General features: G+C 37.2%; 1 protein-coding gene across 1 annotated transcript in view; it reads right to left on the minus strand.

Annotated features, from left to right (window-relative positions):
- Positions 1-24,780, minus strand: part of DNAH11 (dynein axonemal heavy chain 11) — a 287,546-nt gene that overhangs the window by 62,502 nt on the left and 200,264 nt on the right. Inside the window, exons 63-65 of the mRNA XM_088797701.1 lie at positions 21,217-21,387; positions 13,954-14,189; positions 12,598-12,720 (exon numbers count right to left, since the gene is read on the minus strand). Of these exons, the coding sequence (XP_088653827.1) occupies positions 12,598-12,720; positions 13,954-14,189; positions 21,217-21,387 (530 nt within the window). The remainder of the gene's footprint in view (positions 1-12,597; positions 12,721-13,953; positions 14,190-21,216; positions 21,388-24,780) is intronic.

The following is a 24,780-nucleotide window of genomic DNA, read 5'->3' on the forward strand; positions in this document are numbered from 1 at the left end:
CCCCAGATGAAAAGAGAATTTAAACATTTTTACACTTTAAATATTTAAATTTAAATGAAGAACACTGAATAAATCCAGTCTAAAATTTCATAATTGTTGTCTAATGGGACAGCTTATTGTGGCAGGATTAGAAACTGCAGTTAGAAGTCAGACTAATTTTGAGGTTCGTGTGGAGTGTGTGTATGTGTGTGTGTGTGTGTGTGTGTGTGTGTGTGTGTGTGTGTGAATCAGAACCCCCCAGCAGGAGCATTAACATTTTTGAAAGTCACAGGTGTTCAGGCCTTGGGGAGAAATTCTTCTTGAGCAGGGGTTGAATAACTGTTTCTGTAAAGAGCCAGAGAGCAAATATTTTTGGCTTTGAGAGCAACATACATCTCTGCCATATGTTCTTCTTTGTTATTGAAATGCTTTAAAACCAGATTTAGCTCTTCGGAAATTATATCAATGTCTAATCACTATGTTGTAGACCTAAAAGTAATATAATATTGTATGTCAATTGTAATTGAAAAATTAAAATAAAATAAAAAAGAAATCAAAGAAAACAACAACAAAAACCATTTTTAGCTCCCAGGCCTTATCAGGACAGGCTGTTCACTGATTGCCACTCTAGAGGACCACAGCAGTTGGTGGTGTCAGTGTAATCTCCTCTCAGAGCAATGCAGCTAATCTCACTGGATTTCCCAGTAACACCAAGCCATGATTTTTCCAATCAGCCACTACACACAACTGTGCTCTGCCTCCCTAGCCTTTCAAGAAAAAAGTGTGGGACTGGCCAACATGGATCATGAAGTTCTGACAGTTTTGCTTCCGGATGCAGGTGACAAAAGCTTTTAACTGGTTAAATATGCATTTAACCAAATATCTCAGTGACAGCGACTCTCCATAAGATGGCTCCGAGGTGACTCTGTGGCTGCAAATCTCCCTTGCACATCTACCTATACCCTGAAACATTCACAGTTTGAGAACCAGAACTCTGCTGCTGCAGGGACAGGTCTTTCTCTGTGAAGAGACAGTTAACTGATGGGGCACAGGGGACTCTGCTATGCTGATGGAAAAGAGAAGGATGACTGCCTATAAAATTGGTTTTACATTTTGCTCTGGAACATTATTTTATAAGCTTAGATTTCCCAGAGATAATCAATTATCCTCAATTGGGGTGTTGATGATCTATGAAAGGCAAAAACTATATAATGACCCAGTAGGTTTTATCATTGCTGCTAGGTTAATTTTTGGTGAATCTCCTACCTGGGAAAACTAAATGGACTGCTAATGCTCTCTCGTGATTTGAAGGATCAAAAAAAAACCAAAAAAAAAAACACACCCAAAAAACGGAGTTAACCAGAGGGGAGGGAAAAACAAACAATCATTTTGTTGTTTCTGTGAAAGACACGAATCCAGAGGTCAACACGCTAGATCACAGAGGGCAGCTAAGAGCTCTTGAACTTAAACTCCAATGAGAAGCAACAGCAGGTGTGAAGAGCAACATAAATCTCAGATGTGGGACTACTTTCTTAAAGGAGTAGTTCCTAATTCATTTTCTAGTCCCATGCTCCCCAGGAACAGGACGCTGGCCCGTGACACTGCATCACAGTGAGAATCAAGGAGGTGGGCAGGAATCTCTGAACCTGCAGTGGAATTGCTTTCCGAGGGTTTTCATATCTCTCTCCAAGGGAGAGAACACCTCCTGCCCCCTCTCACTTCTCATTGGCTGAGAATTGCTGGTTTGGAGGTGAGACACCAATCATACGAGCTCACAACTGAAATGTGTTCTCTAATACCAACACCGTGGTTTAATTGGATAGGACATAGGGTGAGGCACAAACACTGTCTCACCTAGCAGAGTGGTAATGTTAAAGCAAGAAGAGCCCTTCGAGATCATTCAGCTGATCCCTTTTTATGGACCCAAAGAGTTTATGACTTGTCGAAGGTCACAGAGCTTAGTGGCAGAGTGGGGACTAGAGCCTGAGTCTCTAGACTCCTGGTCTAAAGCTCATTTCACTGCATCAGATTGCAGATTAATTTGCTCTGTCTGAGGGGGACAGCTTGTAACCCCAACCTCTGTTGACCTGTCTGACCATTGATCACGAAACGGTGCTGAGAGAATCTGATTGACTCAGTAACAACCTATGGCCACTAGAGAAAAAACTATAAAGACACAGCTCAGAGCACACACCCTGCTGATCTTTGGTGAGGAATTTTCTCCCTGTTTAGGAAGGAGAAGAGCACTGATTATCAAGGTGCCCAGCCCTAATCTAAGAACTATAATTTCTGGTAGATATTTACATAAAATGAATTAATTAACTCATAACATTTTAAAAAATAAATCATTTCATTTACAAAAAAGCTTTTCAACTTCTGGCTTTCAGGAAAAGAAAATATCTTTTACGTTTTTCACTACTTAGCTGAATGAATGCTCACTACTTAGCTGAATGAATTGTTGTATAATAAATACGGTCATTTACAGATTAACTATAAATTCAGTTTTCCATATGTCAGGTTGGCATAAAAATCAGGTACACTGGGAATTTCAAAGTTCTTTCAAAAGTTTATTCAAAATCCAGCCAAACATTGTTCTGGGATGAAAATATTCCTAATTTCTTCAAGTCATGGAAGGTCATTATTGTTGAGGAAGATTGATATGGAAATTACATTATAAACACTTGAAAATGATTTCTTGGCTAATGTTCACAGCATTTCTGTGACAGACATGGGGAAACATTTCTCCCAGCTTTCAAATTTACCTGAAAGCCAGAATCTCTGTGAGTTGAGAGAGGCAGCATTGTCTCAGTAAAAGCTGCCTCAGTAGAGATGATTATCTGAACTAGAGAGTGTCATCTCGTGGTCTTATTTCTAAGATGCATGTCTGGACACTAAGGAAGTATCTTTTACTTTTGTTGGAACTGTTCTCAAGATTTAGTGTAGCTACTGGTGAAAATGCCATCAGTCTTGGATCATAAAATCCTAAATAAATTTCTCTAGTGATCAGATGTTCTGAGTACCTGTACAAACACCATCATTTTTTATTGCCATCTAAAACCAAACTTGGAAAAGCAGCATCTTCAATTTAGAATACGGACTTGCTTCTGTAGCAGATAGAAGTTTTTACTAGGAATAGCTGCAGTAGGAGTCTGTTTTTAAAAAAGATTTGCAAAACCTTTTTCATAACGCTGTTTGGAGAGAAATTCCCTAAGATATTATGTTATTATACTGAAGGTTCTCACCCTACGATGGACCATTCAGATAGCTAACAAGTTCTCCAATTATGAGGAATTCCATTCTCCAGGATTCATCGGAGATGATGTGTCAGGGTAAAGAGATAGCAGGTGGGTTTTGAGATAAATAAATAACATAGTCCCACTAGTTGAAAGAAAAAAAGAAAAACACTCAGGAGAAGGAAAAAAATCTTTTCAATGGACACCTAAAAGCCTTACTGCATGTCCTGCTGTTAAAATTAAAAGCTTCTAGATTAGACTTGTGAGCTCCAACAGCTCCAGCTGAGTGCCCCTGAAAGGATCAGGTAGCGGGAGGCAGAGGGGAGGTGTTACTTAGCAACCTGGGCAGGAAGGATTGCTCGAGTTGGTCCAACCCGGTTCCTCAAGAAAGGTTTCTGCTGAAAGCTGCACAGTTGGCAAGACTTGCAAGGTAAGGAAGGAAAGAAAGGGCCTGAATAGAAATGAGTTAATTGTCTTGTTGCTTCATACAGTTAATATAACCAACACATCCTTCAGAGATAAAAGCTAACTTCAATTAGAATTTTTAAAAAGATTAATATTTCAAGAGTCCAAGTACCACTGAACAGAAAAACAAAGCTAAAAAAGAAAATCATGGCAGATTATTTCCCTTTTGAGATATATAAGTAACACACACACACACACACACACACACACGCACGCACGCACACACACACAAGGTCTGCAATTAAATTCGTGAACTTATTGCAATGATGTTGCTAACCTTTTTTTGATATCAGAGGGATTATTCATTATAAATTTGTACCAACTGGACAAACAGCTAACCAAATTTACTATTTGCAAGTGCTGAAAAGACTGCGTGAAAAAGTTGGATAACCTAAACTTTTTGCCAACAATTCATGGCTCTTGCATCACGACAATGCACCAGCTCACACAGCACTGTCTGTGAGGGAGTTTTTAGCCAGTAAACAAATAACTGTATAGGAACACCCTCCCTACTCACCTGATCTGGCCCCCAATGACTTCTTTCGTTATCTGAAGATAAAGAAGATATTGAAAGGAAAACATTTTGATGCCATTCATGACATCAAGGGTAAGACGACAACAGCTCTGATGGCCATTCCAGAAAGAGTTCCAAAATTGCTTTGAAGGTGGACTAGGTGCTGGCATCAGTGCATAGCTTCCCAAGGGGAGGACTTCGAAGGTGACCATAGTGATATTCAGCAATGAGGTATGCAGCACTTTTTTTAGGATGAGTTCACGAACTTAATTGTCCAACTGCTCGTGCACGTGTGTGTACACACACGTAGCTAATATTTCTATTAGTTTTAAGTTATTTTCTAGGGAACGCTACTTAAATACTATTACTAAAAAACAACTATATAAAAGTAAATATAAAGTATAAAATGTCTTTTAAAATATTTGTAATAGTTAAACTATTTATTAAAATGTCTTAAAATAGTTATATATTTAAAAATATTTTAAATGTCTTAAAAATATTTAAAAAATATTTTAAAATATTTATATTAGAAACATGTATGTAGTTTCCATTCACGCTACATCTTACAGTAAGGTTACTCCAGCTAAAATTAAAGCTAAAAAATTACTTCAGTGATGTCTGGAGGATTTGAAAGATTAAAGAGATATAATTTTATGAAGATGCTTCACAGATCAGCAACTTCTCTAATATGTAAGCCAGTAAATTTGCTTTGGAAAAAGTACATGTTGATAAATCTTCCCAGATACGTTTTCTGTCGATTGATACCGTAAGATATATTTTACCTAAAATTAGGATTGTCTGGAGTTTGGTGAATTTAATTATTTGTAATTACCCAGCTGTTGTCAGCCTGTGGCCATTTTATGACAGCAGCATCATCTATGTGGGTCAGGTTCAACTGTATATCTTCTCAAACACAGATTTAATGTGCTATTGACGAAACCATTACTAGAACCAAATTAAAGTCTGGGCTGATGTATTAGTCCACAGGGAGTTGTCAGACATGAAAGGAGTAATTAGTATTCATTACTTCATACTCCACAACATTCCAATTATTAATGAACTTCAACTTTTGGACTATGCTTTATCTATTAAAGCATCTTCTCAGACATTCATTATTAGGAAGAATAAACTAATATTAGTTTATAAAAAGCCCCCTCCCCCAAACAAACAGAAGTTAAGATAAACAAAAACACTATTAATAGTCAGAAACTTTCTGGGGGATGTGACTTTCTCTCAGGAGTATGAAAGTCTTATCCAATTTGCATTTGAAGAATGTGATAAAGACATTCTAGGTGAATGCACCAGCTTTGCAATCCCTGTGGGTTGTTTCCCCCTACTTTTCTTGTTTTCAATGCTATTTTGTCTTAATAATACCAAGGGAAACATTTGTATAAAGAAAGAAATGTAAAGGCAGAAGGGGATAGAAAAAATCAAATAAAATGTTCATTGTTGGAGATCAGAACAGGAACACCTATTAGAAAATTTACAAACATGTAGATTCGTTTGGGATGCGATAAAGGTACACTCAAATTTTTCTATCTCTAAGAAAAAAAAAAAATTCTGTTCCTGTTTCAACATTGCAAATGGGTACCTATTATTAAACAAAGCTTATATCATTTTCCTGTTAATTTCCTTTTCCATTGTTTCCTCCCAGTTTTTTATTTGTTGCATTAAAAGAAAGAAAAATAATCCCTGTTTCTATCAATCTATTTTTATTTTTTCATATCCCCTGCTAATTCATATGGGTAAATAGTTTATAAAGTTTTTTTCTCTCTCCCTCTTTTTGAAGAATTACATAAAGGAACAAGAAAGTATTTGCTTTGTTTAAACATACTTCTTGTCAGGTGAAAAGAATACAATCATTAAAATATTAAACTTTATTCCAAAGTACTTTTAAAGTTTTTATAAATAAAACTATTCTCAAAATTTCGAGCGTCCTCAGGTTTTTTTCCATTCAAAAATAAGAGGTAGGGAAAAAACAGGAGGCAGGAATAGTTCCTCCTAGGAAGAAGTGGTTAATGGTATTAAATACAGAAATCTTTAGTATTACTATAGAAGACAGCAGAAGAGCGAGTCCCTAACTCAGTTCTGTGAAAGATTCCACAACGCTTGTGGCACTACTGGTGAACATGTAAATTTGTACGAACACTTTGGGAAATAATTTGGCATTATCTTTTAAAGTTGACTGTGTACACACTCCATAACCTAACTATTCTACTCTGAAGAAATTCTTGCTGTGTGTGTACATCTGTAGATGTGTATATGAATATTCAGTGTATTCATGTTCATAGGAACATGGCTTGTAATAGCAAAAAAAATTGAAAATAACCTGAATGTCCTTCAATAAGAACATTAGATAGAGGAACAGACATACTATGGAACAGTATAGTGATAAAAATGAAAGAATAAGAGTGAAAAGCAAGAATATAGGTAAGTCTTAGAAATATCATACTGAGTAAAAAATTCAAATCCCTTTAAAATATATTCACTAGGACGGCATTTTTATAAAGCCCCAAATGAAATAAAAATAAACAATGCATTGTTTTGGAAAATGCATAGGTACATATGATGAAACTATTTTAAATAAAGTAATGAAGTGATAACAAAATTTGGAATACTGACTACCTTTGACAGAGGAAGCAGAATGGGAAAGGAGTGGAGCACATTTGGCTTAACAAACGTTGGGAATCTTTCAGTTCATAATTTGAATGATAGGTAAATATCTAATTTATCATTATGCTTTGTCTCTTTTATATATGCATATGTTTTTATATGTATCAATGTTAAATAATAATATTTTACAAACCAAAACCTTCAACACTCCTCTTAGGAGGCAATCTGAAACATAAAAGACGTGACTCATTCCCTCCCTTTTTCCTAATATGCTTCCTGGCTCCATTCAAGGTTTGCCTACACATCCCATGTCCAAAAGACAGTCTTACTTCAGGAGCTCTGGCTTAGAATCTCATTCATGCTCCCAATCATGCACAGACTGTACCTGTCATTGGTTAAAGATTCAAAGAAAGTAATATATATTGAATACCTATATGTGCTATGCTCTTTTGTGTTTTTTCTCACCAGATAAGAAAATGTAAACATGGAAAACAGTTTAAACTACTTAGCCCATATCACCAAACTAGAGTGCAGTAGACAGATTGAACTAAGTTTCATCTTACTACTATTTCTACTTCAATGCTAGTCTCTAACAACAGTACACTAGTGCACAAGACCAATCTCAGTCTTAAAGGCTCTCTTGAAAATGCATGTGTAGCTTGTTCAAGACAGGGGGTTGAGCATTACGTTTAGCTGCCTTCCCATGCCAATCCTATGAAAATGATGGGAAGACACATATTCAAAGAAAGAATGACTTCAAAATCATATTGGAAAACAAGAAAGTGTACAATGAGTGAAAGCAAAAACAATTTGAAGAATTAAAGAAAGTGATGAAAAACCTAGTGGAAAAAATTAGTAAAAGTTAACAACAGACAATTCATGGAAGGCTAATGAACACATCCTTATTCACAATCAAAAAATATATAATAAAGCAGCAATGTGATAAAGATTCTATTATTTAATGCTTCTATTGGCTCTTGCTCATGGTGCCGTGTTTCCTTGCGTGTTCTGTGATTTTTTTTGCCTGTGAGCTCATGTATATTGGGATCCTTCACAATCCTGTAATGTCTGGATTTAGGTACACTATTCCAGATAGAATTTTTGTTTGCTTCTGCCAAAGGCATTAGGGTATGACCAACCCAAAGCCACTTTAAATTAAGTTATTGGTTTGAGGTTTTTAGTGTATATGAGTAGTAAAAATCTGTCTTGAACATTCCTAAGAAGGATGGTTTCTGGTTGGGAATGCTCAAGGAATATTTCCCTACCTCTTCTCAATGAGAAGATAGAGAAAAGAAAGTTTCCTTTCTTTAGTGCTAGTATTTTTGTTTATTTTAAACAAATTTACCCTTAAACAAAGGTGTGTGCCCTTGAAGCTATAATATTATACAGGTATCTCTTAATAGACTTTACACCCTGAATAGACCCTAGGCTTGGACCAAGCTCTCTCTCTCTATACCCATCAAAACAGGAATTCAAGGTCATCAGGTTTTAACCAGTACATCAGAAAGAAAACCAGTTTTGGTGTTCCTTGTCTCTCTGATTCCTGCTGTTTAGTCATACTTGTGTGTGTGTGTGTGTGTGTGTGTGTGTGTGTGTGTGTGTGTGTGACTAAAAGATGACAGCTAAATGACAAAATGTGTTTTTAATATTTTAACTAACATATTCAGTTGTCTTTCAGTATTCACACATCTAACCTAACATAGTGCCAGAAATAAGTCTATGTTTTATTGTTTTGTTTTTATTTTGATTAAGCATCTTTCCAAAGGCATATAGTATATATGATTCTTATCCACAGAAAGCATGTAATTCAGTTAGGATATATAGGAATAAAAAATATTTAAGTACATTGTAAGAGAGACATATGAGGCAAAATAACACAATAATACAGTATGGAATATAGTATGTGTGGGAGGCATTAATTGTGGAAAATTTAAATTCCCATTTAACTGATTAAATAGCAGTTGCATTTAAGTGAATTTGGGACTTGTAGAAAGAAAAGTTAACAGCACATCATGGGACGGGGGATTACCTACGTGAAGTAATGAAAAATGAGGTTGGTGAAAGGATATCCAGAAGTATCAAACAGATAAAGCATTTTGTAGGCTTAATAGAAGAGCTTCAATTCAATTCAATGCAATAGGCATTAGAGATTTTTAATGCGTTCTTGAACAGGGGAGTTAAGATAGAAGCAATATTAGAAAAAAAGATTATTTTAACCACTCTCTGGGTTGGAGAGAGGTGAGCAGAGAAAGGATGCAAAGATATTATTTCAGTCAGCATAAAGAAATGAAAGGCCTGAACTATACCATAAGGTATAGATATGAAATCGAGACATAGATTCCAAAACGTTGGTGGGAAAATAAACAAGGTTTAGGGGGAAAAAGCGGAATAAAAAATTAAGAGTTAGCTTAGCGAAGTAGCATTCATAGGATTTCTACTGAAAGATGGTAATGCCAATTTATTTGGAAAAGCTGGTTAAGAAATTAGGTTTCCACATATTAAACTTCACGGAGTCATAGGGCCTCCAAGAGCATTAACTAAGCTCATTCAGCAGCCATTTTTTCCCATCTGTGGAGTGAGTGCACCCGCTGTTCTTCTAACTGTATAGCATCTCTGTTGATAATCACATCTACCATGATGGCTTACTTATGTGCCTGTGTAGATGTTTCCCAATCTACATGTTCAGCCAAGGTCTCCTTATGAAGCTCCTTACTTACATGTCCAACGGCTCCTCAGACTTCCTTTATGAGAATGTATGTTAAAGCAGCACCACAATCTTTGAATCTCTATGTGAAATATTTCCCTATACTTAATTCTATTCCTATATCACATCTCTCCAGAAATCACACCATCATTTAACCTGGCAGAAGACTGGCAATCACCCTCCCTACCAACAATATCCAAGTAATGACTGTGAACTGATGGTATTAACTGATTGAAAATTCTTTGATTTGTCCTCTCTCTATCCCTACAGTCACAGCCTCAATTTAGGCTCATATTATGTCTCAACTGGATTACTCTAATTGTTTGCTAATTAGACTCTGGCTCTAGGTCCATGCCCCGTTAATCAATATTTCACACCACCAGTGGAGTGACCTTTCAGAAACATAAATCTGATCGCATTACTCCCAGCATGCTTCAGAGGCTTCACTAGCTTCCCCAAGACTTATGTTCATGACTCTCAAGTGAAAATATGAGATTCCAGATTTGTTATCCAGGAAGGCATGGTTCTTTGGTGGAAAACTATTGCTATTGTCAATTAGTGTTACTGATAGGAATGGGCTCCTTGAGTGTATTTGGGGGGAGGAATACAAATAATTGTCAATCTATAGGAAAACTCTATGGGTCATCTGTGGGTGCCCAAGGACATCCATGTTCTGGGCCCTGCTCATCGCTCCAGTTTCGCCTCTCCCAGTGCACTCTTCTCTCCACACTCCTCTCTTTTCCTCCCCAACACAAAACTCTTCACTGATTTGGATCCTATTTGCAGTTCCTCAAAGATGTTGGGCTGTTTCATGCGTTTCGCTGTTTGGTATTAGGTCTCTCGTTCTATGATTCTCTTCTCCCATTTGTCTATCTGACAAAACTCACATTAAATGTCAATGTAATCAAATGTAATTTGTTTTCCCATAAAGCCTTTCCAAGTCTCCACTATGGGATTGACAACTTCTTGCCATGCATACTTCTATCATCTCACCAATGGCACTGTATTCCTTTTATTGTTTATAGGTCTGTGTTTCCTCTAGGGAAAGGTAGCTTCTTTAAGAGCAGGGTCTATATCTCATCATACTTTGAACCTGCAACCCTTACGACAATGCCTGGCATACAGCAGTGCTCAGAGAAGGTTTATTCAGTGGCTGATAGAATATAGAATATATAAGGACTCCACTAGCACTCAGATCCTCTGGGTAAAAATACTCTGAAAGCATCTGCATGGCAAAGGGAAGTGAGAAAAACTGGAGATACAGATCTGAAATTTACCCTCATACAAGTGGTTGTTTTTGCACATAAGAGTTTAGGAGCTAGGATTGTTAAGGTAATAACTGTACAGAAATAAACAGCACTTGTTATATTCTTACATATCATTTTAATTTCTCTTGACCTTGTAAAAAATGCTGGAATGATATGTGCTCCATAAAGCCTAATAGAGCATACTTATTCAGTAAGTATTATTTTTATTTGGAATACATTGTTCTGGCCTGATATTTTGGGATAAAGACATGATGCTCTATGTAAAATAATTTGCTTCTAAAATAAAAGGCCTCCGGGATTCTCACTGATACTTAACTATATCCATATTGAGGAAAAACCATGACTCAAATTTTTCAGTCTCTGAAATGTTGGATTATCCAAAAATAAATATGTATTATATTATAGATAGAGAGAGAGTCACCAAATGTTTTACCCTTAAATTGTGTTACTGAAAGTCCAAGTTAAAGCTAGAGAATATGTATTTCACTGTCAAAAAACTTTAGGCCTTCATAATAGAGTCAGAACCTTAATAATAAGGATTTCATGTTAGTGACCTTCCAGATATTACACTATATTTTTAACACATCAAATACAGCTACAATTATATTTATGTTAGAGTTACAGTTTGTCAAGTGGCTTATTAGATTGTTCTAAATGCATGTCTGGGGTAAAGTTTGGTTTATTAAACAATTATAAGTTGTCAGTCACTGTAAATGGATTTACTTGGTGAGTTGTATAATACATACTATACTCATCAGTTAGAGACTATTTAAAAAACAAAAGTTAGTCATCCATAAGTAGTAGGCCTGTTTCTACTTAAAATTGTCAGGAATAATCCAGTGATGAAAAAGGAGACAGATAACTTTGAGGCAGAGAGTGGGTGTCAAAGAAGAAGGGGGTTGGGGAAGATCTAAAATTACATCTCTGTAAAGAAAAATAAAAAACAGAAAAGGAGAATGAAATCCAGTAAAATAAACCTAGAAAATGTTGGTTTCTGGAGTGAAGAGGCACAAAGAGCCTTCGGGATGTCCCAATCTCCCCTGAGGCCATGCAGGCTTGGTGAGAGAGGTAACTGCTGCCTCTGACCTTTGACACATTTATGATGATTCCTTGGAGATGGCTTCAGTGCCCCTGGGAGAATGTTCTGGAGAGCAGAGGTGTCCCTGGGGGAATGTCAGCCATTTAGAACAGCACCTAGAGCTCACAGGCGTGGGGGTAGGGGGGTGGGTTCCCCACTTATTGGTAATCCACCAGTGCTGGGATGGGGGGTGACTTTGGGGATCCTCTAAGAAACACTTTTTTTCCTCAATGGTTATATTTTAAGTGTATTAGAAAAAAATAGAACACAGTAAACCCGTGATTTTGTAGATGCTATTACTTGCGACGAGACTAAATTTAAAAAAATATAGTGAGTGGACTTAAAATTGTTTTTCGAGAAAAATATAAAGTAAATAGGGATACAAGTGATATGCAGTTCAGGCAAACATACTAAAGGTGTTTTTTAAAGTACTGAAGTTAGAGAAACACTAGCATAAACTAATAAAGGAGCAACTACTCTCAGATTTGTGACAATGCATTTTACGGCCTGGAAGTCAGGAATTGGATAACGTGAACCTAAATCCACCAAACAAATAGTCTGAAAGAATAGATCATATTGAGGTTGCTGTGGTCTTGGAATGTAGGTTCCATAGAATGGAAACTCAGAAATAGCACCAAAAGGATGTCAATAGATTGCACTTGATGATGAGGTTAAGAAATGGAAGCTGATGATCAAACGCGTATGTAGCACACAATACATGTTAACAGTTCAGAAATACTTACTTCCCCTTTTTAATTGTGTTCCTGCCAAGCAGTGGATCAAGGACTGGATCTACTGTTTCCTCAAGGTTTTCAATTAAGACGACATCTCCAAAGGCCAAAGCAGTTTCAATCACATTCAAAAACCTTAAAATTCAGTCAGAATGGAGATAATAAAACACAAATAAGCACAGGAAAAATGTTCAAAATTATTTATGTTAAATTATGTTTAATTTCATGTAGATATTTTAAATGAGACAAACTAACTTAGAGAAAGCTATTTAATAAAGTAGTATTCTTCCTTAACTAGATTACATAGAAATTAAAGATTAGATTTTGAGATAAATTTTAGTTATATTTTCCAAGTGACCTTCAACAGTTTGAACTAAGAAGATTATGTGCAAATTAGTTACTTTTGATAATAATCAGGGCTGAAATAAATGTAACTCTCTAAACACCATAGATTTCAATTTAAATTTATTCAATAGGTCTTTTTTTGATTAAAAAAATCAAATTTTATTAAATGCCTTATGGTTTTATCATATTTTCATTTTTTTTTTTAAGCCTTTAGGTTCAGTCATGTAAAGAGGTGGAACTATCATTTTACTTCATTCTTACTCTTCAAAAATAGTTTGTCCCCTTTGGAAATCACTTTCTCCAAGTGTTCAGAAAAGCAAGGAGTACATTTATCTGCACAACTACAGAAATTCCGTATTTCATTTTACATGTGAAAGACGATGGAAGGGTTAAATGAAATATCAGTAAATCTAAAATTATTTATTCAACAGCAAATTATGTATTTATCCAGCTACATGCAAGACAGCTTTCTACTTATCAGACAGCACTGTGATGAAGACCCAATAACAGGAAATCTCAGGGTAGAGTCCGTTCTCAAAAGCAACATGTAAAACTTGACTAGGGAATTAAATTATCTTCAAGCATTCAATATTGGGACTTCTAGCCATGTTAAAATCCTACTGGAAGCAAAGTATATATTTAGGAATCTGACTATTAACATCATTAAACCTATTTATGCAGGTGACAATTCTTGTGTTACCATATGCTAAATGCTCTAAGGATGGATTATAATACATTATATTTCCATTCTTGGCCTTATGAAATCAACATATTTTTCCTCTCAAATGCAGTGTTTATTCTTACCTCCAATCTAAGTTCCTCTTCGTGTAAGTGGATACTGCCCACCGTAAATGCTTTTTCAACTGATACTTTATGTGAAACATGAGCAGGCACATAAACAAGTAGTACCAAATTGTCACATTTCATAGTGGCAGAGAGGTCTAACACATGCCAGGACTTTGTATAAATCAGACCTATTTCACAGCGGCTAAACAGAAAGCCAATCCTTCAGATTTCACATACCCTTTCTGGCCCAAATGTGTGACTTTCAGGTTAGTGCCATACTTATTCTTGATCCACTTAATTCCCTGTTGCTGGGGGTCTATCATTAGGGGCCAGCGCGCACAGTGTGTTAGGATAGTGGCGTTTTCGGTTGACATTCTATCACTGGGCAGTCCTTCGTTACTCCAGGCGGCAATTGTAGCATCATCCGTCAACATGGCAATCAAGTCCAGGCCTTTAGTTATTGGGATGGAAACCTTGAAAATCAGAGTTAGATGCAATAAACTGACAGAGTGGCAGAGTAAATGTCTCAGAACCACAGACAAGGAAACAAGAAACCCGAGCCAAGAGAACACATGCAAATTCTCTGTGGACTCTCTGATGGGAAATAAAACTCTCATCATGACATACAATTGGACCCGAGAAGCCTGGTACTCACCTCTCAGAATTCTGTCAACTGCAGTATTCAGCATCTTGGTTATTACTACAGCTATTTGGCCTCAAGTGAAAGGGGCTTTGACCCATACATACATCCAAAGTTATTCCAACAAGGTGAGAGTGAATTTAGACACCAAGAAGTATGGCAGGACAACAGAAATGTATTTGCCCAATGGAGTAATCACCCCACATAAGCAATGCTAAAATGCACTATCTTGCTCAGGCATTTCATCTTTCACTACAGGCCACCACTACAAAGAGATGACTTCTCTTTCTGAGATGGGTTATGGAATGTATCGAGTCCACCAGAACTCCATCAGCTTGCCAGTTGTGCCCAGGAACTTAGATTACAATCTCTCCTCTGCCTATGTTGTGATTGTGGAAAGTAACATTGAAAACTAGGGAGCTGTCTGCTTTAAAAGAGAGAAAGAGAAAGAGAAAAAGAATAATCTATTTTAAGGAATAAGGATCATTCTTTATACAAATGGACTGACTTTACCAAAAATAAACAAGATCACGGGAAGCAATTTATTTGTTTGGTCATCAGTCACCAAACGTTTATTGAGTACCTCCTACATATAAAACACTGTCTGGAGACACCAAAATGAACAAGATGAAAAAGGAGCTACTCCCAAGGCTTGATGGAAACATGCCTCCGTAAGGGATTATAGGAAGAGCCCTACTTGGAGTAGCCACCAAGGCCACAGCAGCTAGAGTATGATTTATTGGTTGACCACAGAGCTTCAGCAAACAAAGTGTTGGAAAAATTCCCACAGTAAAGCTGGAGGGGTCAATTTGATGTCGATATAGGAAAAATAGCACTGTTGGTGACTACAATGCTCTTAGAAATAAACTCTGTATCTCCTAGCGACAAACCTTGGTATCTGACTTGATATAGTTTCCTTAACGACACAAGCCGATTGGTATCTTTTGAAATGAGCATTCTCCTGTTAGTAAAAGATATGTGGCTTTAATTTGTTACTTTCTACATAATAGAAACAACCTGAAACAACTGGAGGCTTGAATTAACTTGAATTTCTGAAGCTAACAGGAGTAACAGAAGGTACGCATGTAGGTCTTGTATTGTAATTCTATAGATTGTTTGAGCACCTACTGTTTGTAAAGTGGAATGCAGGGGATCAAAGGGAATCCCAGCTTCCCCCCTTTTTAATGGTCAGGTTAGTCTACTAGGGGAAATGAAGCAGCCAAGTCATGTTAAAGAATATCATAAATACTGTGACATACTTTGAGACTTAAATGTTTATAAACACATTTTAGGATGTTTTCTTTATACTGTTATATTCAAATAGATAGTTGCGTGACTGCATAAAAAAAATTTTTTTTAAATAAACTTTAATCCATGTGTATCTTCTTTTAAGTCCACTCCTCTTTTGAGAATTCCTTGAAAGAGTCTATAGAAAGGAAAATGAGTTTGGAAACCAAGTGCAAAGAGGGAGCCCTTTAAGTCCAAAGTCAGCTTAGTAAGTCAGCAAAGCTCCACCTAATTGCTTCATTAAATAGTGTCAACATGTCAGTCAGGATGCTACTATAAGATAAGGCTGAAGGGGTGGTGCAGGGAGAAGGAAAGAGGCTCCCCTCTTTGGAAAGAAGCTTTTGCTAGAGAGAAGCTCCTGCCCTGAGCCAAGGTTAACTAATCCTCACACCAAACGCGTATCAGAATCCTCTGAAAACTGACCAACTGGCATATTCCAAAGGAAAAAAGGGAACTTCCTGATGAGGTAAAGCTCCCAGTTTCTCCTAATATGATGGTAACAAAACAACCAATGTTTATAACGTGTTAAATGTTTACAAAATTTATTCATATACATTCACTGTTTTTCATTGTCTCATTTAACTCTTACAGGGGTTCCGAAAAGTAGACACCTTTATTTTTTGGCTTAGGACATTGAGGCTTGGAAGGGTTAACACCAATAATAAATCCATATGTTTGTTCTGTCTATAAATCGCTAGGTCAGATTAATGAATAGAGTGCAAATGCCGTCATGAATTTGCCCATGTCTGTCTGTCTGCCCAGCAGACAACTTTAGCTGGAAACAATTTTAGATAATTTTATTTGGACCCTCTAGGACCGTCCTTTTCAGTCACCACCCTCTGTGCTACTCTTTGGATAGAAACAATGTGGGGTAATGGTTTAATTTGGACGTTCAAGGTCATGTATGTTCACTGTCCCTGTTCCTTTCAGTTATCACCATGCTACTCTGTTTCTCCATCCCATCCTACAGACTCATGCCCCCACTGTTGCACAATCCTTCCCACCTGTCCTTTAGTGTCATAGTCTTGTTTGGACCAAACTCTCTTGCTCCCTCTACCTATTTGTCTTAACCAAAACCTAGATCTCCCCTACGGCAATGGCTGTCAACCCCAAGCTACATCCTAGAATCACACGAATGTTTTCAAAGGATGCCAACACCCAGCCCCCGATCTCTCATGATTCAATTCCATGTGGCATCAATATGTTTTTAAAAGTTTACTTCCACGTGATTTATAATGGAATATTATTCAGGCATAAAAAGGAATGAAATACCAATACAGGCTACATCATGGATGAACCCTGAAAACACGCTATGTGAAAGAAGTCAGTTGTAAAATACCACATTTGTGTAAGTTCGTTCATATGTAATATTCAGAACAGGCAAATTTATACAGACATAAAATAGATTAGTGTTTGTCTAAGCTTGGAGAGGATGGGGTGATTGGGATCATAGCTAATGAGTATGAGTTTTACTTTTGGGGTGATGAAAATGTTCTGGAATTAACTGTGATGATGATTGCACAACTCCATGAATACACTAAACACCATGGAATTGTATACAGTACGTAAATTATATCTCAATGAAAACAAGTACCGAGCATCCACAATGTTCCAGGAGCCATTCTAGAGCAGTGAACAGAACATACAAAATCCTTCCTTCCATGGATATTACATTCTAGTTGGGGGAGGGGGAAGATATTAACCATACAAATGAATGAAATAACATTAGAAATTGATAATGTTACAGTGAAAATAAATGGACTGGGATGAGGGATGCTGAGAGATGGAGGTTGTAATCATATCTAAGGCTTTGAAGGTATTATTTGAACAAAGACCTGATAGATGGAAGGGAGTGAGTCATGTATATGTCCTGAAGGAAGACACTTCAAGACAGAGGAAACAGCTAGTGCCATTGGGCCTGAGGTTGGAGCACATATGATATATTCATGGAAGGTGGCTAGTGTGACTGGAGCAGAGTAGTGAGGAAAAGAATAATAGGAAGTGAGATAAAGAGAGACAATGGGACCAAATCCCATAGCGTTTTATAAAGTTTTGTAGGGTTTCTGGCTTTTGCTCTGAGTATCATAGTAGTAGCCAAAGGGATTCTACAAGAAAAGTCACGTAATCTGATTGCATTTTTAAAGGATCACACTGGCTGACATGTTGAGATCTGATTTGAAGAGAAGCAACAAAGGTAAAAGTAGGGAAGCCAGTTAGGTTTTTACAGTATTCCAAGAGAGGAATATGGGTTGGCCCAGGATGGGAGCAGTGAAGGTGGTAAAAATATATTTTGAAGGTGTTGTCTACAGAATGTCCTAGATGGACTGGAAACAGGTGTCAGAAAAAATAGCAAACTCAAGGTGACTGTAAGTTTTTTGGCCTGCGCTAAGAAGAATGGAGCTGCCATTAAAAAAATTAGAAACATTGGGTAGAAGAGTTTTGGGGGAAGATCATGATTTCAGTTTGGGTGTGCCATGTCTGAGACATGTTCCAGACATAGAAGAGTAGACGCCATCATCTTGGCTGCAGATGTGTATTTGGGAGTTTCTGGTGTACAGATGACATTTAAAGTCCTAAACTTGGGAAGAAGCAGCTCAAAGATTGAAGTCTGAGCATTTCAACATTAAGAAGTTGGCAGGAAGAGGAAAAACCAACAAAGAAGTCAAAGGAGGACTCACCAGTGAGGTAGGAGGAAGATGGAGAGAGGGAGATGTCTCGGAATCAAGTGAAGAAAGTATTGATGGAGGATGGAGTGATGAGCTACATCAAAAACAGTCAATAGTCAAGTCAGTATAATGAGCATGGAAAATAAACCGGTAGACTTAGCAACGTGGAAGCAAAATCCAAGAGTCGTGGTGGAGCGATGGGGACAAAAGCCTGTCTGGAGTGACTCAGAGAAAATGGAAGGAGGATTTGAAGATAGTGAATAGAGATTTTATGAAGCGATCACTGCACATGAGAGCAGAGAACTGGAGGAGTAGCTGGAGGACAAGATGGGTCAAGAGAAATTTGTTGGTGTATTTTTTTTCAATTACAGTTAACATTCAGTATTATATCAGTTTCAGGTGTAAAGCATAGTGGTCATACACTTATATAACAAAGTGACCACCCTGATAAATCTAGTCCCCACCTGGCACTATACATAGTTATTACAATGTCATTGACTGTATTCCCTATGCTGTACTTTACATCCCCATGACTATTTTGTAACTGCCAACTTGTACTTCTTAATCCCTTCACCTTTTTCACACTGTCCCCCAAACTTCCCTCCCACGTGGCAACCATCAGTTTGTTCTCTTTTATTTTTTTTTTTAAGTGAGAAATAACTATGTATTGGAATGCTGGCGGGAATGATTTAGTAATGAATAAGTAGAGAGGGAAAAATTGATGATGATAGAGAGGTGAATATTGCTCTAGAACTGTCCTTGAGGAAGGGAAAGAGGATGGACACTAGTACAGAACACCAATGGTTGATCTTAGATAAAAGTGCCAGTTTTCCAATGTACAGCCCAGGGAAGGAAGACAATATATGAGCATAGATGTTGGTAGAGAAGAGATGTGGTTGTGGGAGTTTATACGTTATCATACGAGTATTAAATATATCAAGTACCTCGCTACATCCTCGAATGCTTCTGAACTCTATTCTAGTCTAGTTTTCTACTTCCCCATTCAGAACCACTTCATTGTAATTACTGTAGTTTTAGAAAATATTTTAATATCTTGAAGGAGAAGTGCCCTCTTACTGTTCTATTTCAAAATTATCTTGGTGTTCTAAAAAACATATTCTTCTGACAAACTTTAGAATCACTGGTTCAAGTAAAAATATAATTCCCCTTGGATTTCTGGCTTGAACTTAATTAAATTTATTTACTAAATTGGGGGAAATTGATGTATTTAGAATATGAAGTCTTCATTTCTAGGAGCACATGAAGGGAATACTGGCTTGCTTTATAAAGAGTTCCTTCCAAGGTTACCGTAAATGTGTCAAATGATCATTAACAAATGACATGTTTGTCTTAAAGAGTTTAAAAATCATACAAATCACAGTCAGTTGTTGACTGGTTAATTTACAAACCATTAGAATCCCCAGGATAGCCAAGCCAAAGTGACAAGCCAGAGACACTTCGGTGACAGTTACCTACAGACAAGCAGAGCTCTAGAAAACACCCTATATATTGAAAAGAGGAGTTGCTTCTCGGAAGGACAAGATCAGGGAACACTGTCGAAGGAAACTTAATAAAAACTTAACACTAGTAAACAATTTCAGCTCCTCTTGGACCCTGGCACACGTTCATACAGATGTGACTGCCTTCCCACTTGGCTGAGACTGAATCTAGAAGTCATAAAAGGTAAGTAGATCAGAAACTGGAAACCTCTATTTCATAAGGGCAGGCATTTGTTATGTTGTATGTAGTACTTTCTGCCAGGTGTCTTAGAGACAGAAAAGTCTCTTCCAAAGGGATGTCACTTACATAATTTAGAATCACTTTTCTTCCTTTGGTGTAGCTATGGTCAGACATGACGGGGAGAGGAAGCTGGTTGTGTTTTACAGTCTGTTTCTCAGTTTGCATGGTGCCTGCATTCTCAAGAAAAAAAGGCAGAGTGTCTGTTTTCAGAGTGATGACTGAAAACGACATGGGGTTCCCAGAAGAGAATTGAGGGGCCAATATAAAACATAGGCCCACAGTTAAAAAAAAATATATGTTTAGCATATATCATCAGAAAATGATCAATTTGCTCTGGTTATATGTTTAGACATTTTGGATAAGTAAACCAATGTAAATTTTTTTTTTATTATTCCTTTTCAAAACAAAATTTTATTTTCATGGAACCCCATGTTTGCAATTTTAAGTAAATGGGAAAGTATACTTGTAAGTGAACCCATACAGTTCACACCCGTTATTAGCAATGTAGAACATTAATATACAGAGAGATTTAGAATATCTTAAAGGCTGGATGTGTAAACTAAGAACCTGCTTTATTTAGTCAACTGAGATAACACAGTGTTGCATAGAAAACAATGGTCTGGAAGTCAGAAGTCTAATTTCCTGCTCTGTATGACCTTAGTCAAGTCATTTAAACTTTCTGTGTCTCAGTTTTCTCTATTAGGAGGACATTAAACTAGATGACTTCAAATCTTCCAAAACTATGATTTCACTTTGCTTATGGGTTTGAAGTTTCCAATTTAGGATGAGCTATTTTTATATCAAAATATGTACAAAATGCTACACTTTTCATCTGAAAGGAGTCATGGAAAAACAATCTTTAACAAATAACTCGTTTCATGCTACATGATAATAACCCAAGTTTGAATTCAACTACAAGTTTTGTTAAAGCAGTTTTCCAACTATATTTCTATAGTTTATACAATTAATTTTTATATTTGTCATCTCCCTGTTTAACCATCATTAAAGTAAGAAAAACGACAACACAAGAAACATCTCTCTCACACCAGAATTTCCAGTCAGTTATTGTTACTGAAGTACAAAAGAGCAGGGTATACATACTGCTTTTACTGCTGAAATTTCAAGATGATGCTTCCAAAGATTAACAGAGTAAGGAACTGAACTTACCTTCTGTTGAAGAAAGGGAATCCACTTGCAATCTACCAGTTCCTGGCGATACTGTTTCGTAAAGGATCCTACATAAGACACGAAGGCTGCCGCAAGGAGAACGTCTCCACAGAGTGTCTTCTCTTGAGCTTCAAAGGACTTAATAGACTGACTCCAGCGAATCTTCTCTGACTGAAAGATAAAATGACTCAGATGTAATTGTAGGGTGAGCATCAACTCAGCAAATTCTTACCATAATTACCTTAGAGCAGTTTAAGTCTATGTCCTGCATAGTCTTGAGAGGGAACAAAACATAACTGGTTGGCATGACTATTATAAATCGTTCATGTGTTTGAAACCCATCATTCTGAAGGAGCGCTCATTCTCTCCTCAGTGGAATTTACTACAATATGACATTAGGTCTTAAACATCTTCTCATTCGATGCCCTAACTCTTTCCTCATGATTGAGGTCCTTCTTGAAAGGCGGACGGTCCGTCTCCTATCTCTAGAGTGGAAGACCAAGAGTTATGGCCAAGACTGAATGATGTTAGGATTTTTAATGGCAGCTTGGCTGCTCTCCACTCCTCCTGCTTTTCAGCAATGTTACTACAGTGTCCTAGACATTTAAAAAAAAAAAGAAAAAATTACTGGCTATGGGCTTATGGTATTATAGGAAAAGGAAAATAACAAACACCACTCATGTTAATTAATTAAAAAATAAAGCTTAAAGGGCCACCTATCCTAGATTCTGTTAATTAAAGAATAGTGCTGGTAGTTACTAAACTCGGGTTATTTTTCTAATAAAATCACTCGATGGGTGGCAGAACCCATTCCCTGCATGAAAACATGGAATCAGAAGGACTTCACTAACCTTGAAGATAATACAATCAAAGAATGCAGTGGAAGGCTTTATGTCTAGTTGAATGGCCATTTAAAATCTGATTTTCAGGTTAAGTATGTGGAGCCTTTAATACTGGATTTGAATAAAAGGGCAATAAATATGGCCTGACTAAGCTGTAGGGTAGTTCACTAATTCGCTTGGCTTCAATGCATGCTAAAAGTGAATGCAACATTCTAAGCACATGCAAGTGATCAGGCCCTGAAAAAAAAATCATCACTTTGATAGTACAAGCAAAGAACCCTGTGGAATTTAGCTTTTCTCATGAAAGAAGAGTGACCACAGAAAACAAGTGATATATGTCAGAACAGATTGAAATCCCAGTTGCTTGCAAGTCATCATAATATCCCCAACACTGAGATCATGAAATTAGCAGGTGAAAATGGTTATCAAAGCTGTTTAAATATAGCCTCCTTGCTTTGCTGGATAAAGATCACCCCAAGTTAGCTATAAAATTAAACATCAAGGAACTTCCATTCTCTGCCCTCTTTATAGAATTCATTACTTTCCCTCCTCAGCTACTGACAATATATCCATTAATTTTGAAGAGAAATCTCTCATTTACCTTCCCTCCATCTTTGTTGTCTTTGGTTAGTAAATGATAAACAATAAAGTGCACCCACCTCATTCTCCAAAACAGCTTTGAAATTTGAAGCTTTACTAAACATAGACTTATTGGCTATTGAAATCGTCAATAATTTCACTATACCACCCACGCAACATAAATCATTACTGACATTGGCTAACAAGAGTTTAAGAGTTGGAACATGTCCTGTAATAAATTTCTAGACAGTTAAAAATCACTATCATTTTATTCTAATGCATTATAGATTGCCTGTAATGTCATCCTGGCTGGGGTGACCCATTTCTAATTTTGAACAGCTGTTCAGCTCGGGAGTTAGTTAATGATTAAATATAAATTGCCTGATTTATTAGTCTGAATGGTTGAGCTTCCAGGTCAATGCTATATAGACAAAATCATCAGTCTTGATGCTTTTCAGAAGTTAACTATGTCCTGTTCTAGTCAGAAAGAATTTATCCTCAAAGGAAAAGGTCTGACATCTTCAATTAATCCTTTAAAAAATACACACACACACACACACACACACACACACACACACACACACACTTTGCTGGTTAACACTATTCAACGTTTTTTTCCCTTTCTCGTCTAAATCATCTTAAGTAAAGCCTTTGGAGGAGACTGTTGTGTGTTAGAGACACACGGTAGAGCCTGTATTTCCCTTCATAAAACTTTCATTTTGAAAATACTTCATGAAAACAGTCTAATTAAATGGTGCTTTTCTTTTCCTCAGGTACTTCACAAGTGGTAAACACTTGAAACTGCTTAAATCTTTCCGCTTTAAATGGGAGAAGCTGCAAACTCCACCAGAAGTGGTGGAATTTCTCAACTAACTTAAGAAAAATGGTCTCCAAAGGGCCCCCCATTTTTCTTTAACATAGGCTCCCAAAGCTCACTCATTCATTCACGCATTCATTCAACAAATATCTATTGATGGCTGTGATGTGCCAGGGGCTAGCCTATATGCCTGGGATCAAGCAGTGCAGAAAACAGATGAAGTTCCTATTCTTGAGGAGCTTATATATGTGTATATATATGTAAGTGTGTATGTCATGTGCTGATAAATCCTATGAAAAAAACAATAAAGCAGAGTCAGAGCTACCGAGCAGAATATGTGCAGGGGGCATGCTCTTTCACAAAGGGAGATCAGAGAAAACCATGTGATAAGGAGACGTTTTAGCAGAGACCTGAAGGAAGTGAGGGTACCAGTGATGTCATTATTGGGGGAAATGAAAGCCACGTGGAGGAAAAAGACAAAAGGAATACAAGATAGGAGAGTGACTGGCTGTATGAGGAAGAGCAAGGACAGTGAAGATGGAGCAAGAGGGAAGGTGGCAGGAGTGAGGATAGGAGGTATCCAGAAGCCAGACCCTGGGTCATGTAGGACCTTGTAGGCCAGGGAGAGCCTTTGGACTGTATGTTGAGTTGGATAATTCTGAGAGAGTGGTGACATGAGCAGACTTTCTTTTTAAAAACATCACTCAGCTGCAGTGAAGGGAGTGGATTTTTGAAGGGTAATAGTGGAGGCTGGGGTGGTGGTACCCCAGGGCAGAGATGCTGGTGGCCTGGACCAGCATGGTGAGGCGAAGGTGGTAAGAATGCTGAGATTCTGAATGGTCTTGGAAGGGAGAGCCAATACAATAAATATAAGGATGGATTGGACATGGGTTGTGAGAAAAAGAGCAAAAAGTCAAGGGTGATTCCAAAGCTTTTGGCCAGCACAACTGAAGAACAAAACTGCAATTTTTGAGATGGAACGGAGAGAGAGGATTTTGCAGGAGGAACTATGAGTTTTTGTATCACGAACTGTGAGTTTCAGAGGGATGATGGGTTTAAATCTGTTGCTTGTGTGTAAATTAGGTTTTTGAAAGTCTACTATAGTATAAGAAGTTAATCTATCACCCACCTCAACACTTCCTAACACACATTTTCCCCTTTTGTGTCTGTCTTCGTTCACTTAGCATGACATTTTCAAGGTTCATCCATGTTGTAGCATGTATCAGTACTTCAATCCTTCTTATGGTCGAATAATATTCCATTGTGTGAGTATATCACACATGGGAGAGCAAATAAAAACAGTGACTTACTGAGGTCAAAGGCCGT

The sequence above is a fragment of the Rhinolophus sinicus genome, chromosome 4 (assembly GCF_057876585.1).
Source record: "Rhinolophus sinicus isolate RSI-liver-muscle chromosome 4, RSI-T2T, whole genome shotgun sequence".
Classification (NCBI taxonomy): Eukaryota; Metazoa; Chordata; class Mammalia; order Chiroptera; family Rhinolophidae; genus Rhinolophus; species Rhinolophus sinicus.